The sequence below is a fragment of the Grammomys surdaster genome, unplaced genomic scaffold, assembly GCF_004785775.1.
Source record: "Grammomys surdaster isolate TR1022 unplaced genomic scaffold, NIH_TR_1.0 173, whole genome shotgun sequence".
Classification (NCBI taxonomy): Eukaryota; Metazoa; Chordata; class Mammalia; order Rodentia; family Muridae; genus Grammomys; species Grammomys surdaster.
Window position 1 is genome coordinate 1,974,076 of NW_021604621.1, and position 16,809 is coordinate 1,990,884.

At 35.6% G+C, this 16,809-nt stretch overlaps 1 protein-coding gene across 2 annotated transcripts in view; it reads left to right on the forward strand.

Annotated features, from left to right (window-relative positions):
• Positions 1–1,393: 1,393 nt before the first annotated feature.
• Col4a5 (collagen type IV alpha 5 chain) overlaps positions 1,394–16,809 on the forward strand; it is a 187,781-nt gene continuing 172,365 nt past the window's right edge. For both annotated transcript variants that reach the window (XM_028767456.1, XM_028767457.1), the window contains exon 1: positions 1,394–1,767. In XM_028767456.1, coding sequence (XP_028623289.1) covers positions 1,687–1,767 — 81 coding nt within the window. In that variant the 5' untranslated portion in view covers positions 1,394–1,686. The remainder of the gene's footprint in view (positions 1,768–16,809) is intronic.

Below are 16,809 nucleotides of genomic sequence, written 5' to 3' on the forward strand. Positions count from 1 at the left end.
GAATGGAGGGGAACGGGGCGGGGCTGTCTGCTGTCAATCACCTCCCCCTACCTTGGGAAGCTGCTTCTCTTTCTCAATTTCAAGCACCTCTGCACATAACAGTTCCAAAGCTTCATTCATAGGTATCTAGAGACCTCTAAACAAGAATCTATGCAAGTAGGCACTATACATTTCCATAAAGTAACACATGAATAGATTTGGGTACACTAATACTACATAGGCAGATAGTCCTGAAAGAGCCCTTGCACAAAGGCCCAAATGCATGGATTTATTCTAACTTTCTGATTGTTCACTAAACTTTTGGGAAGGTGAGGAGGGGATCTCTGCAGTTGTAAGCCTACAATCTCTAAACCCACTAGAACTGAGGATGAATTGGTCCTTATAAAACTGATTCAAAATATAAAGAATGTAATTAATCTCAGGGACTGAGAATATAAATGTTCTGAAGAATTCTTGAGCAAATTCCTGAAAGGCACTCCAAGGACTCCTCGTAATGTTTATTTATTTATTTATTTTTGGTTCTTAAAGTGTCTATAAGAGTTATCAAAGCAATATACGTGACTTCTTCACTTGGGAGACACCATTTCAACTACTATTGACTCCATATAAAACATTTTAATGAGATTTTTTATGTTCATTGTAAGGAATTATGCTAATTTTATTTAATTGCCTGCCTGGGGTCCTTCTGAAACAGAATTATGATAGTCACTACCTTTTATGTTAGTTTGATATAAGTGATAAATATTAATTATGGCACTCGGTGCATGGAAATAAAAATAAGTAACTAAGTTACAATAACATTTAACCATATAAAATTATTAATCTACTTAATGAATCCTATATTACATTTGTTGTACCATGCATTAAGTATTCACAAATATATATGTTCATTTTCTTATTTTATTTATATATGCATATCTAATATTTTCTCATCTTTTGCTTGTATATAGAAACTCTGTCCTATCAACACTTAGAAGGCAAAGGCCAGCAGCCCATGCAGCAGAGGCAAAAACTTTGTTTCTAATGATTAACAATAAAAAGCACCATACTCTGAAATCCATCCGCTGAAAAAAATAGTCCCAGGGTCAGGTCTATTTGCCAATGGCTGCGATGCACACGTCCAAAGGAAAGCTCGACTGGCAGGAAAGACTGCTATTAAGAGAAGCTGCGACTGAACAAACGGGAAATCTTTTTGGTTGGACTTGTGGTGTTCAGTCAACTCGTCTTGGAAGTTTCCCTCCCTCAAATAACTGAGCGTCACTCCCTCGCAGGTTGCTGGTGCAGTGGGAAGCACTGGCGGAGTGATACTCAAATTCCCCAGCGCCGGCAGGGAGGGGGCGGTGCGGGGAAGAGAGAGAGGAAAGTAGATTTGTAGGACGTGAGTGAGGAAAGTTTGCAAGTCCCAACAGAAGGCAAAGTGCTCCCAAGAGACCGGCCTTGGGGAGGGGAGGGGGGAGGGAAGAACAGCTTCTTTCCTTTCTTGTTCTTGCTCTCCCTCTCTCTGTTACTTTAATCGCTCCACTCTTATAAATCTCTTCCCCCAAGTGCACCAGCATAATCGGGACACTCACTGTCCCTTTCTAGCTCTAGCTCTCTTCCCAATAACCCCTCAAGATTATGTCAATCGGTCTGAAGGGACCTGGGATTCCCTGCGGGTGCTGACGGAGCTGCGGGAACCAGAGAAGAATGCAAGTGCGTGGAGTGTGCCTGGCCGCCGGCTGGTTCTTACTGGCCCTGTGTCTGTGGGGGCAGCCCGCAGAGGCTGCGGTAAGTCCTCCCTCCCGCCCCATCGCTCCTAGGCTCGCTCCAAAGGAAACCACTGGAGCCTTTACCTTCCCTACTCTATGACCTTGGCCAGGGAAGTCAAAGTTGGCTTTTACTAGAATGAAACATAATTTACAGCGCTGGTCCGAGGGAAATTTTCAAGTGTTTAAAAACAGGGCCGCTTACTAATCTCTAAAGCTACCTCTTCTGGGACAGGAGTGGAGCCTGGACCGGGCAGAGGGTGTGGGGAGGCACTTTAATGGGTCACTGGGCTCTGGGGGATATTTAAAACTTTTCTTCCTCTCTATCTCCCACCTAGGGTAGCTGTCTACCAGTTAGCTTTTTTTTTTTTTTTACTGCTTGTACCCAACCCACGAACGTTTTAAACTTGATTTATAGTTTAATATTTGGTTCCTTTAAAATTGAGCTATGGTCAAAGTGATACTAGCATTTATGGAGTTCTTCTCTTGGCATATACACTTTTCTTAGGCAACACAAACCTACTCTCACCCCAGGTTTGTAAAGTCCTGACCTGTTTTCTGTCCTGTTGAGATCATTCCTATACAAATGATAAAATAACATACCAACCAGGAGGAAATACAGAAGCATTATATATAGCTTTAGGCTTCAGGAGTTTTGCACATTTAAAAAAAAAGTTATGGATTTCTGTTTGCTCGCATTTTTTTTTAAACTCAGAAAGGCACCTGAACAACTTAAGAATTTGTCTTTCACCCATTTAAAGGAAAAGACGTCTCAGTTTTCAAATGGGAATGAGCTTTATGGATGAGAAGAGTGGGGGAGGATGCACATGTGAAATGACAGGGCAAAAAGTTCCACTTGCGTTTAGGAATGTAGTCTGGATACCACAGTCTGTCCCTGAGCAGGGAATCTGGGTAGTCCCAACACCCACTCTCCTGGAGATAAGAGGTAAATGCAAAGCAATGAAGGGTTATGCTGAAGAAAATGTTCTCCAGTTTGAAGTCCACCCTACTTAATGTCACACAAACTGTGAATAAACTAAGTGTGTGACAAATTATTTAAGTATTGTATTTGAGTAATCATAATGGATGTTTAAAAACACTTAAACATGACATCATGTTTGAGTGACTATTAATCCTTTAGATGTAGCTAGTATATGACAGATATTCTGGGTCTATATCAAAGTTAGCTGACAGGGTTCCTTTTGGACTCAGTACACCTCAGATCACATTGCCCTCTGTATATTCTGGAAAAACTGTGTATACTGCTGGTACAAAAAGTAACTTTTATGTTATTGTAATCACAACCTAATTATGATGGAAAATATGCTGGAAAACTTGCACATATCCAATGTTTTAGTTATGCATACCATCAGTTTCCTCTATCAAAGTAGTCATAGCTTAATAATGTTCTTTTGGTGCAGAGCGTTTTTAATGGGGTATGGTTTTGACAGTCAATATGGCTAAAGATGGTTAGAATAAATTATAATTGTGCTATAGAAAATTGTTCCTTTGAAGCTCATCTTAATGCCTATTGTTTACAGCATTTGCCCCAAGGGCAAAGATTTTGTGGATGATTCCTGAAGCAATCCTTCCTTTTAATGATCTTACTAGTAATAAATACGCACTAGATACCAATTATACTAGTGTGTGTAACAGCACTGCATGCTAATTTAAACTTGTTCAAATTAAAAATGAAAATTTTTTGATTGACAAAACTCTTGTGCAAGTTTATTTTTGTATTCACAAAGTAAACAAGTGTTTGTGAAGTAATTGTTTTTCCCCCTCTTATACAGTTTTTAAAGGACATTTTAGTTCACACTTTCCTATGGTTAGAATTTTGTTCCTCTTTTAAATCCAGGGGTTTGTTTTTCCTGCCTCACAAATAAATGCCCTAGTTAAATGAAGGTTTTAATCATCTCAAAAATATGAATGGTATCTGCTCTCCATACTTGTATTGGTCACCTTCTCCAGAGTGAAACTTGACTGTAGTTGGCTTAGTTTTTCACAGAGGTTGTCTAATATTGAGGCTTTTATATATGGAAGAACATTACTTGTTAAATTAATTTACTTTTTCATAGTTATGTGATTTCATTCTAACTGAAGTCATGCCAAATTTGGATACCAAAAATATGTGGTAGTTTTTTAAGGTAGAATGTTCATTAGAATACAATAACCCAGGTATTGAATGGCTAACAGTAAGAAAACAGGACAACTTCAAGCTGGAAGTATCATTTTTGTTTTGTTTTGTTTTTTGTTTTTTGTTTTCGAGACAGGGTTTCTCTGTGTAACCCTGGCTATCCTGGAACTCACTCTGTAGACCAGGCTAGCCTCGAACTCTCGAACTCAGAAATCTGCCTGCCTCTGCCTCCCAAGTGCTGGGATTAAAGACATGTGCCATCACTGCCCGGCGGAAGGATCATTTTTAGTGATGGAAAAATCATATTTTTAAAAGTTAAGGTAACTATGGCTATAAAACTCTGACAAAGAGATAAGCTGGTAGATTTAATGATATGGCTATAAATAATATGTACAGTTATACTACTTCTAGCATACAAATATTTGTGACTTGGTCATTTTTTGTTTTTGTTTTTTTGGAAGTTATACTATTATTTCTACAATTTAAACCATACTATGTACCTTGTGACCATTTATAAGAACTTATCATGGGTAAGACTAAGGCTTTGGGCTATGATTTTTTTCTGTGAAATGTTCTATTCTATAGAATAAAAGATCATCTTTGCTTTCATTATTGTTTGTGTTTATATTGTTCACTGTTTATTATGTGCTAAGTACTATGCTAGTATAGTGAGGTAAATTTTCATATTTAGTCCTTTAAGTAATGCTAAGTAATTGAACCCAGGGATTTAAGGGTACTGCATTTGCTCTGTGTTTTTTTTAAAGAGACTATTAATGTATTGTGTGTGTATGTGTGTGTGTGTGTGTGTGTGTGCATTAAGAACTAGCTACTTTATAGATGAGAAAACTATGAAACAGAGAGGTTAAGCAACTTGCTAAAAAATCACATAGGTGGTGAATTGTAGAGCTGGAAATTTCAAATTCAGAGTTTGCCCTTAAGTCTCTTATACTGTCTCCTTTGCATGTAGTCTATAGAATTATGCTCTGTTAACATATATATGAATCTCTATTACATTTTCTTAGACACAGAAGATTCAATATTGATGATAATGGGATTTACATCTCTCACTGCTCATTTTATGTAAAGCAGTATAGCATAATGTAAATAGATGTATTTTTAAAGATTATTTGATCTCTATGTCTATGCAAAATGAGGTAGTTTAAATGCAATCTAAAAGTAATCACAGGTTATATGATTTTATGTAATATCAGTAAAATTTAGATTTATAAAACACCCACAACTTGTGATAGATGATTTTCTTTGAAAATAATTGCCCTGTGTTTCTTCTAAGCTTCGTCAGTAGTTTTAAGTATGCAGACATATCCAGAAATATGCCTGTTGTGATAAGTAGGAAATGCATGGTGGTACAGTTTTGTCAAAAATGATCAATTCACTTTGTTGTGTTTTACTAACTTACCTGCACCTTCATATATGATTTTGTTCACTCAACTGTCTTTAGATGTATTATTTTATTAAATTCAGGACATTACACACACTATCAGAAGACTTTTCAATATATACTTTTTATTCCAGCTCTGTATCTACAGCATTATGCATATATTTCTGTATGTACCCATAGTGCTATTTTGTAAGAGTGCATAATTTTCCATGTTTTTACTTGGCTGTTGCTGTTTGTATATGCAAGATATGATACTCTTTTTACCTTGAATTACCCTTGGCAACTTGGTTAGAATAGTGTCTGCCAAGTTTGTCCACTACAAAGTCATTCACTTCCCTTTATAAATAAGCTGATCTTATTAGACTATACAGGGTAATATTGGGAGACAGTCTAGAAAGCCAAATCATCTATTTCTCATGATAGTTTCATCACAAATACTAGCATCTGTTAATGTTTCTGGCATGAATGGTTGTTGTAGTTAAATTTGCCAAAGGTGGTTTCAATTTTCAAAAAATTTCTACTCAAAATATATTTATTTTTACTATATGTTCACTGTTTTAAATTTATTATATAATTATTTATTCAATGTGTATAACATTAACAATGAATATTTGCTTTATTTTATTTATAATGAATTATTATTTTACTACAAGCATTTACTGAAATTATTCTAAATATATACAGACCTGCAGTCTGTTCACAATTATTTCTATATCCTTTCATGAGTTTTCATCAGTTTTGAGCACCTCCTCATTTACTAGCATCACAAAATGGTCATCTCCTTTCCTTGTTCTAATTTAGGGATGAGCCAGTTCTACAAGGAATCGATTCTTTTAACAAAATAGATGTATTTAGGAACCAAGATGTGGATGTTTGGCATGTTGATTGTGATTGAGCTGTCATTTCATAGCCTTTTTCAGCAGACAGGCCTAGGAAATACATTATCTTAGTTTTATCTATAATCCTATCACACACACACACACACACACACACACAAAATTGTAGGCAATGTCCCTAAATGAAACAGTACATACATATACATATCTGCCTCTAACAACAATCTGTTAGAAGCTTTCTGTATGTTGAAAATTATAATTCATAACAATATCTCAAATTGTAGTCAAAGATAATTGAACAAACATACATATTTGCTGTGGTGGGATTTTGTTTTCTGTTATCTCTTGTTTTGGGGGTTTTGGGGGGAGGGTAAGGGAGATGTTGGGGATTGAACCCAGAATCTTCAACATGTTAAACAAGTACTCCTGCAATTAGCTACACCCTCACCTATAACTTGCTAACTCTGTTCCGTTCATTGTCTACGTGACTTTAAAGGCATAGTATGATCTTTCCTGTGATTCAGCTTTCTTGTACATTACTTTTTGCAGTGTACTCTTTCCACTGTGCCATAGGAAAGGTTTTCTAAAACACTTATAGTGCAGGATAGATATTTTGGTTCTCTTTTTTGGTTATTAGCCTTTGCTCAGTTCTGACATAATGACATAATGTTACATTTTCAGCAGATGCTTACTCAGAAACTCAATAACAACTTGCATTTATACTTTTCTATTTAGGTAATGCGCCCACAACACTCCCCCCACCCTGCACACCTCTGTGTGTGTAAGACAATTATCAATAAAATTAATACAATGTCCTGTCCTACCTTAATGGAGTGTTGCATTTTTCCATAATATCACAGCATTTGCTGATTATACCTTTATTTGAACAAATGTAATGTTTAGTTTTGTTGTAGTCTAGTCTGCATTTGATCTTACAATCATTTTATCTTATAGAACGTTTTCTGTTCTCTTTATTATATTATCATTATATGGAGGTAATAATTATATGCTCCTTATTTAAGCAGTTTTTGTTGTCTCTTTTGTACATGACAAGTGATATTTGATCAATATTGGGAAATTAGAAAATAAGAAAAATATAGTGAAACAAAGAAAAATCTGACTACAATTCTATTAGTAGTCTTTAAGTACCTTCCATTTTTTTGGTGATTTTTCATATATATATAATTTTAAAAATAGTTTATGTATGAGCTCATACTTTGTGCAATTTTATTTTAGTTTTTAAGTTACAAAATCTTTACCTTAAAGTATGAAAATTCTATTTTAAAACATTAATTTTAAATAGCTTCTATAAATACAATTTATATTTATGCAAACCACAATTATACATTCAACTTCTTGTCGTCTTTTCTTTTCTTTTTTTTCTTTCTGAGACAGGGTTTCTCTGTATAGCTCTGGCTGTCCTGGAACTCACTCTGTAGACCAGGCTGGCCTCGAACTCAGAAATCCGCCTGCCTCTGCCTCCCAAGTGCTGGGATTAAAGGCGTGCGCCATCACTGCCCAGCTCAACTTCTTGTTTTCTTATTAAGACAAGATCTTTCTTCTTAGCCCAAGTTTCCCTCCAACTTGCAATCCTTCTGCTTCAAACTTCTAAGTGTTTAGATTACATACATGCACTCACCACTATGTTTTCCTACCTTAGTAAGATATATTTTCAAAATTCAAGATTTTCACTATTTTAGTCAGTTGTTCCATGAACATTTCTTATTTTCTATTTTAACCTGTAACTATTACTGCCTCTATCCTGAGTAATTAATGTGTTAAACACTTTTGCTACTTTTAGTCTTTGAGTCATGGAGTAGACCCTAATAATCAGGAAACTTATATCTATACATAAACTATGTGAACTTTTTTAGTAATTACATTTGTTAAGGGGATAATGCTGTTTTCACTTTTAAAAATTATGTTCTCCAAACACTAGAGGAAGCCAGGGGAACCTTGAAGAGTGGGAGCAAGGATTCTAGGAGCCAGAAGGGTCAAGGACACCAGGAGAACACAGGACACAGAATCAACTAACCTGGGCTCATATGGACTCACGGAGACTGAAGTGGCATTCATGGAGCCTACACGAATCTGTGCTAGGTCCTCTCTGCATATACGCTCTGGTTGTTTAGCTTGGGATTTTTGAGGGATCCCCAAAAGTGAGAGTAGTGGGGACGTGTCTCTGACTCTTGTGCCTGCTCTTGGGACACTTTTCCTCCTACGGGGTTGCCTTCTCAAGCCTTGATATGAAGATTTGTGCCTAGTCTTATTGTGATTTGTTATACTATATTTGGTTCATATTCCTGGGAGCCAGCTAATTTTTTTTCTGAAGGAAAACAGAGAAAGAGTAAATCTAGGGGAGAGGGTATATTGGAGGGGTGGGAGGAGTGGAGGTATGGGAAATTTCAGTCAGAATATAATATATGTAAAGTATAACAATTAAAAACAGCACAAGAGCAAAAATGTTATATTATTTTTAATTGATACATAAAGTGTATACATAAATATACTGCTGCATGGTATTTTAAGATGTCTATTCAATTTTCCTATGTACTTTCTGCAACCTCTGATTCCAACTTACTTATATTAGACTATGTAGGGGAGACTTTAAGTATTTGTCTTTCTGTGCCTTACGTTTTTCACATAACATAGCAAATTACATTTCTCCCCGTGTTGTTGTAAGGACTTGTGTTTGTTCGTTTATATGACTGGGTATTATTCAATGTATATGTGTATTGCTACTTATTTTCATCATCTAGGGATGGACACTTAGGTTCATTGCATTCTATATTGTGAACTATGCTGCAGTGAACACTGATGCTTAAATGGCACATACAAATTTAAGTTCTTTCTGTTTTATACTCAGTGTTGAAACTGCTGAATCTGATAATAGGAATATTTTTAATAATTGAGGAATGCCCATACATTTCATAATGGCTGAACTTACTGGTTTGCGTGTGTGTGTGTGTGTGTGTGTGTGTGTGTGTATTCATGAACATGCATGCAGAGGATAATAGAGGGCCTTGGATGCCTTCTTTATTATCTCCATTTATTTTTTGAGACAGGGTCTTTTACTGAACCTGAAGTCCAGCTTTTGGGTAAGGCTGGCCACTGAGTTTCTTGCATCCTCCTGACTACATTTCTCAATTTTTGAGTTATAGGTGAACAAAGTCATTCTTGACATTATGGGGGGGCTTAGGATCTGAAACAAGGTCCCCAAGCTTTCATAGCCAACAGTCTTATCCACTAGGTCATATCCTAGCTCCCCTTTGTTTATTTAAGACAGGATCTCATTCTGTAACTCAGACTGACCTCAAGATCATGTGATTCTCTCTTTTTGGCCACTTAAGTTCTGGGATTACAAATATGCTCAGTTTTTATCTGGGTTAATTGATTTTGTTCTATTGAATTTTAGATCTCATTATATATTCTAAATACTAACCCCTTGTGTGATATATCCATGTCAAATATCTTGTCTCATTCTGTACACTATCAAATTATTCTCATGATTGTGTTGTTTCTATACCTGAGGATTTTGGCTGATATAATGCTTCCTCTTTCGTTATGTGCGTGTGTTTATGTGAGTCACACAGAAGTTAACTAACTGTCCAAGGTAAGGTAGTTAATGTGGTTAAGACAAGGTTTAAAGAATTCTGGCTCTATAATCTGATCATGAGGTTATTCCTAATGTTATACATGTTAAAACGGAGGAATCAAATTATGTTGAAAAGGCAAGGGATGTTTCAGTAGTTAGGCTGTTAAATTCTTGCCAACTCCCCATAACTCCAGATCCAGGAATCCAATACCTTCTGTTTACCATTGACCCTTCCATAATTCCTCCCTTTGATTGATCATTTGACTTGTGTCATCATTTAACAACATTTTATTCCAACTCCCTAGGGTATTTATCCACAAGGACCTAGATTTTACTATACGTTCCCTCATTTTTCTTCCTTAAGTGAAAAAATAGAGCCTGTCCATTTTGAATGACACTTCTCCTACCTATAATAAGGCTATTAAGGATTTCAATCCACAGTCTACCTCATTAGGGAAGTTTTGTGATACATCTGGAATGTAAATCCTTTCTACCTTCCTTCCTGACTCTTTTCATTACTCCTACACCGTACATAGAAGCCTAGTGGGTTTTTCTTTAAGTGGCTGTGCATTTTCTTATTCCTTTTTCTCTCCTTCATCTTACCTTCTGTGGTATTCCAAAAGCTTCACTCTGTTCATCTATGTTATCCTTGGGGCAGCAACACCAGAAAATTAAACTTGTTTGGATGTTTGGAACAAGTGGCTCCCTCTCTGTTTTGTACCATTCTTATTTGGCATTTGGGATTCTTTCTGCGTTTTCTCAATAGTAAATGGCGTCATTGCTTGCCTGCCAACCTTGTAGCTTCTACAATTAAAATGTAATCCTCTGCAAAGTCACAAACTGTTAAGTAATTACTTCTCCAGGTGGCATTTAAATAGGTGAACTTTAACTGTCTAAATGATAGGTATCTGCTCTTGCCAAATTACTTTTCAAAATGATTTTTTCAAATAAACTTCTACCCATAATGTATAAGAGAGTCTATAAGATAATCTTAAGATTTTTTTTTTCTATCTACTACAGGGACCACGGTTTGATGCTCAATTTACAGCCATTTGGTTGACTAATTTGGCCCTATCATCTAATGATTTTCTTTTTAAAATGTAATCATTCTATCATTTCATCCCCTTATTGAACATAGCAAACACAGATTGAAAGTCATTTTCCAAAATATATTCTTGTTAATTAACATTATAAATGAACCACCCAGCTACTTGGCTAAATCTTTATTACAAAATTAGTTTTTTTTTAAAGAGAAACAAATCTCGAGGGGTATTGGAGAGACATCTTTACTGTGATGTCTGTCACATAGGCTCCTTTCATTTTAAGAATCCAGATTCTCATTTTATGCATCAATGCCTGAGTATATTTACCTTCATAATCTGCGCAGGTCCAATTGTCCTTTATTCCTTTAGCAGCTTCTGCTGGCCTTTAACCAAAAGGCAGGATGGCGCCTGCCACTCTGTTGAAATGGGACTCTTGAATCCCTTGTTATTTGCTAATGGAAGACAATCAAAGGCAAATTCTACAAATGAAGCAGGTTTTTACTATAATTAATTCTTTAATTGTTCGTTTAGTCACAAAAATCTAACATTGGTTACAGATGGATATAGAGAGCAAACCATCATTTATAAGGAAATAATAATCTGTTTAATCAAATTGCATTTTTCATAGTGAGTAATTAAATATGACTAAGAAGTTAAATCAAAATATTTGAATATTCCTCCTACAGGTAGGAGAATTAGGTTTGATTCTAGAATTTCTTATAATGTATATGACATTTAGTCAGATATTTGGAGAAAAGTGGCCTTAAGAAGGAGAGACTAGGGATTGGAGAGATGGCTCAGTGGTCAAGAAGACTGATGGCTCTTCCAGAGGTTCTGAGTTCAATTCTCAGCAGCCACATGATGGCTTAACAACCATCTGTAATGAGATTGGATGTCCTTCAGGTGTATCTGAAGACAGCTACTGCGTACTCATATACATAAAATAAATAAATAATTCATTTATAAAAAAGAAGACTCTGCACAGGTATGTGGTGGTGAACATCTTTAAATCCCAATATTCAGGAGGCAGAGACAGGTGAATTTATAACAGGCCAACGTAGTGTATAGGGTAAATTGAAGGACAGTCAGGACTATGATGAGAAACGCTATCTCATTGACCACCCTCTACAAAAACTGAGACATTACTGAAAATTTATGATATTTCCTGTATATTCTCTATTTAAAGATTATTCTTTATTTCTTAAAGAAATAAAGGTCCTCACTGTCTCACAATCTAATAAATGTAATATGATGTCTTTTTGCATGGAAGAAAGGTATTCTAATGCATTTATATCAGATAGATTGCTTTCTGGTTTTTGTGGTTGAATTTAAATTTTTGTGGATTTATTACCTATTTTAAATAAGTTTTTTGTAAGAATTTACTAATTCTTTTCCTTTTATGTATATGACTGTATAGTATATGACTGTACGGTGCATATACATACATATATACATGGTTGGTGGTAGGAACCAATTATTGATCTCTCTGCAAAAGCAATACATTGAACTACTGAGGCATCTCTCCAGTACTATAAATAAGTCTTCTAAATGTTTTAATTTTAATATGGTGGTGTTAGTTACTGTTTGATTGCTGTGAAAAAGACACTGTGATCAAGGCAACTCATATAAAAATAAAGTATTTATATGGAGGTCTTTTTACAATTTTAGAGAGTTTTAGTCCACGAGTCCATGATCATCATGGTGGAAAGCAAATAGGCTTGGTGATGGAACAGTAGCTGAGGGCTTTGCATCTTTATCCACAGCTAGGAGAAAGAGGGGTGGGGCTGATTTGGGCCCATCCCCAGAGACACATCTCCTCCAGCAAGGTCAAATCTCCTCTAAAAAGGCCACACCGCTTAGTTCTTCCCAAACAGTTCCACTTACTAGGGACCAATCATTTAAATATATGAGCCTGAACCTGAGTGCCATTCTCATATCACAATGATACATAGTGATAGAAATCTTTAATCTAGTAATTTTAAAATGGCAAGAAATTCCAGAAACTACAACTTTTGTAATCTCATGCTCTACAGAAAATAACTCTATTATTATAAAGGGAACACAAAGCGATTGGTGAAATATGATGCTAGTGCTTTGCAGAGGCAGCTGTGGAAGGTGTCTTTTCAGAAACTTGTCCTAGCTCACGTCGGTTTAGTGATTAGAGAGCTGGGAATGTAATTTTGTAATCTTGTTTATCTTGGTGGCACATAGCCAATACCAGACTGAAAATAGAAACATGAAGTTATGCTTATCTTTTTTTTTTTTGCCATTTTCAATAGAATTGCCAATCAAAGATTTTGTTTTTCATGTTAGGTATTGAAAGAAACATTCTTCATTTATAAATTATAGCAGAAGTAGCTGTAAGGTGATCATAGCAATTCTTTAAGCTCTAAGGTGAGCAAATGTTTATGAAACCAGAATGCTTGTTTCACACCACATATATATATGGGTTTCTTATTTATAATTCACTATTAGTAGTTAAGTGAATGCATAGTTTGACTAGAGAAATGTCAATTTATTTGAAATGTGCTCAGATACATGACCTAAAAAATCAATAGATTAAATTACAGGAACTTTCAATATCAAAACTTTTCTAGAACTGAATTTTTGTACATGAGACAAGTGCATTCATCCCAGGAAAGAAACCCACAACACAGGTACCTAATAACAACACCAAAACTCAACTTCACGAACCATTTCTCTACAATTTTTATAGTCACATTAATCATAGATTTTATATTTATTTTATAGTAATTTTGCATATCTTTCCCCTTTTATTTATTTTTCTCATATATTACATCTGTGTGTATCTTACATGCAGTGCATTGAATCTATATCTGCATGTATTTGAATAGTCTGAATAATATTCAGTTTTAATTGTTAATTCTTAGTTATATAATAGATTTTTACATATTGGCCTATTTGCTGTAGTTTGATGAAATTAATTTTAACATATTTCATAGAGATTTATCATTATGTACATGATCATGTCAGCTGAGAACCAAGACAAATTTACTACCCTTCCCCCACAGCTTTAACAATACTGGAATAAAACCTAAGACTTTAGTACATCCTAGGGAAGGTCCATACCATTGATCTCAAACTGTAGATTTCTTTAGAGTGTTCTCCTTTTACAACTGCTTTGAACCCCCCATCCCGGTTTATTTCTATGAGGAAAATATCTCCTAACATTTCTATATTTTGACTTAGCTTTATCGGGTAATGCTTGAACAATATCCTATGTTACTATTTTTGAATCATTTGAAGTTAATATAGCTTCATGCAGCTTTCTACAATAAAAAAGTCTGTTTTCAGCTTTGTTATCTTTTCTGAGTAGTTTTTCTAGCTGGCTATAAATAAGTCAATTTTGTTTAGGGTCTATAACAATGTTAATTTTCAGAATCTCTCTTTCTCTCTTTAAAATAAAACAGTCAACTCCTTTTACATGAGATTTTTAGAATTGAGCTATACAGTTCTCCCCAGATATAGGTATGTTAAATCTTTTGTCTTGTAAAAATTTATATCCCCAGATTGTGAATTTCCTCATTAACACAACATGCTTATTTTCTAAAAATAGTTTATAAATTTATAAGAAGAGAGATAATATATTTCCCCCTTCCAGTTCTTAAAGTCAGGTGAATTTTTAGGCTCAATGTTTTTGCTTCAGAAAGTATACTCAAATTCTAGGAATTTGGTTAATGGTAGAAAGATTCATTCTTAACAGTAACTTCTCTCAATTCTATTTGCTTGCTTATCTTTTATAGCCTATTTAGGCATTCCATTTTTCTCCGCAGTTCCAGCAGACTTCTTTTTTGTTACAGTACAAACTCATTAGACCTTATCACTGTCTTCATGCCTTCATTTATGTCTACTGTATAATGGGAAAACCACAAAGACTAATGTTGAAAACTAACAAGTGATATCAAACTGAAAAGGTCACCTTTTTTAGAGGCTGAAAAAAAGATTCATCCTCAGAGGCTTCGATTTGTTATTCAGACTAATTGACTGCCATTTTTGAATTTGTAGCATGACATTCTTTCCATTAAGGATGATGTTTGTATTACCTATGCTCCATGATCCAGAGATAGGGAGAACAGAGATATAGTATTTCTTTCTTTCTTTTTTTTATAATTTATTTTTTCTCAAATCATAATTCTTTCACACAGGGGATATAAACACGGAAAGGCAGGATGTGGGGAAGGGAATGACAATGGAGTGTGGGTGTTCAGGGGGAATACAGATATCTTCAGAACCAGGTATCGGCTGGGTGAAGTTTCAGGGGACAAGTCACTATGACTCTGCCTATGACTAGCATGTCCTTATCTAAGTTGGTATTGTCTGCCAAGGCTACCTATTTACAAGGTACTACTCAGGCTGGTAAATTTCCATAAAAGCTGCCTGTTTACATTAGCTTATAGCCATCTGTTTCAATGTTTTTCCACTGAGACCCAAGACTTGGTGTTAGTATACATGTATGACAGGCCTATTGCTAATTTTAGGCCTATGGCTGATTTTAGGCCTTCAGTGTGTAAGCAGGGCTGCCCCTGACATCTCCTCCCTTCTCTAAGTATAGAAGGGCTGTGGCAATTCTAAACTTGCAAAGGCGGGGATAGAGGCCTGACCTCCAGTATTTGAAGGGGACCTTGTAATGGCTCCAGTCCCCCTGTCGTTGTCCAGTGAGGCAGAAGTTCTAATCCAGATGCTGGCCTCCGAACTTATACTACTCAGACCTTTGAAGGGCCACTGACAAGAACATCAAACAGGTAGAGATTGCCATCACTAATCTGAAGAAATCCCTTGTTTCGCTGTCTGTAGAGACCTCCTAAAATCGCAAAGATCCTTATTGGACTTGATTACTCTATTACAACAGAAAAGGCTGTGTACAGCTCTTGACTGTGTACAGCCCTTAAAGAAGAAGGTTGCCTTTACATAGACAAGACAAGGAGGGTTAAAGAGAGCATGAAATATGTAGTGAAGGCCCTAAGAAAAATCAGAGAGAGAAAGAGACAGATGAATGCTGGTACAATGCCTCTCCAAGGTTGTCAACCCTATTTCCTCCCATCTTGGGACCATTATTTGGGTTCTTTTTGCTTTTTTCTTCTGGTCCCTGGCCCTCAAATAGGCAGAGTAACTCTGTGATACAACAGAGAAATAATTTGATAGCAAAACCTACTCAGATACATTATCATAAGTTAGCTATGGAGGACCACAAGACTCAAGATGAGGTTGTTACTTTATACAGGGTGTTTTCAAAACCCATCTCCACCCAACCTAAAAGGAGGGACTTCTGCCCCTAGACCAAGCAGAGAGGGGCCACCCAGAACCCCCTCTGACAGGTGATCTGAATTCTTGCCTAGGCTGCGAGGCTAAGCACTGCAAGGGAATATAAATAAAAGATAAAAATACCTATCTGGGTTCCCTGAGGGACAAGCCTGATTGCATAGGGGTTGATGTCAAAAGTATCCCCTCTCCAGGATATAGTATTTCTTTAGATGTGTGAATCATTATATAATATGAAATCAACAATCTACTGAAAAACAATGGCAGGTTCAAAATTAGGTATTACTGATTTTTTTAAGGTATTGTGAACATTATACTACTCAGGTTCTGTTTTAAAATCAGACCTCAATTTAATTGGGAAAGACAGGAAATTTTTAGTGGTAAAATTTTATTACACGCTGTACTCTTAGCTTTTCTTATGTGTCTACTTTTAAAATATATATTGTGTCTTCATGTTGTTTGAACATATTCCCACATCCTGCCTTTCTGTATTTATAACCCGTGTGAATGAATTACGATTTGAAAAAAAAGAAATAAATTATTAAAAAAAGTGTTTAAACATCAATAAAATGGGAAAATATTACAGGAGATAATAGTTTCTATATAGATTCTGACAAAATCAGTTAATAATAGAAATATGCATTCCTTAGAACTTTAACTTGGTTGCCTTTAGGTAAAATATTTTAGGTAAAATTTTAGCTCTTTTTGTAAGTTTAGAAAGCCATCACACACACACACACACACACACACACACACACACACACACACACACAC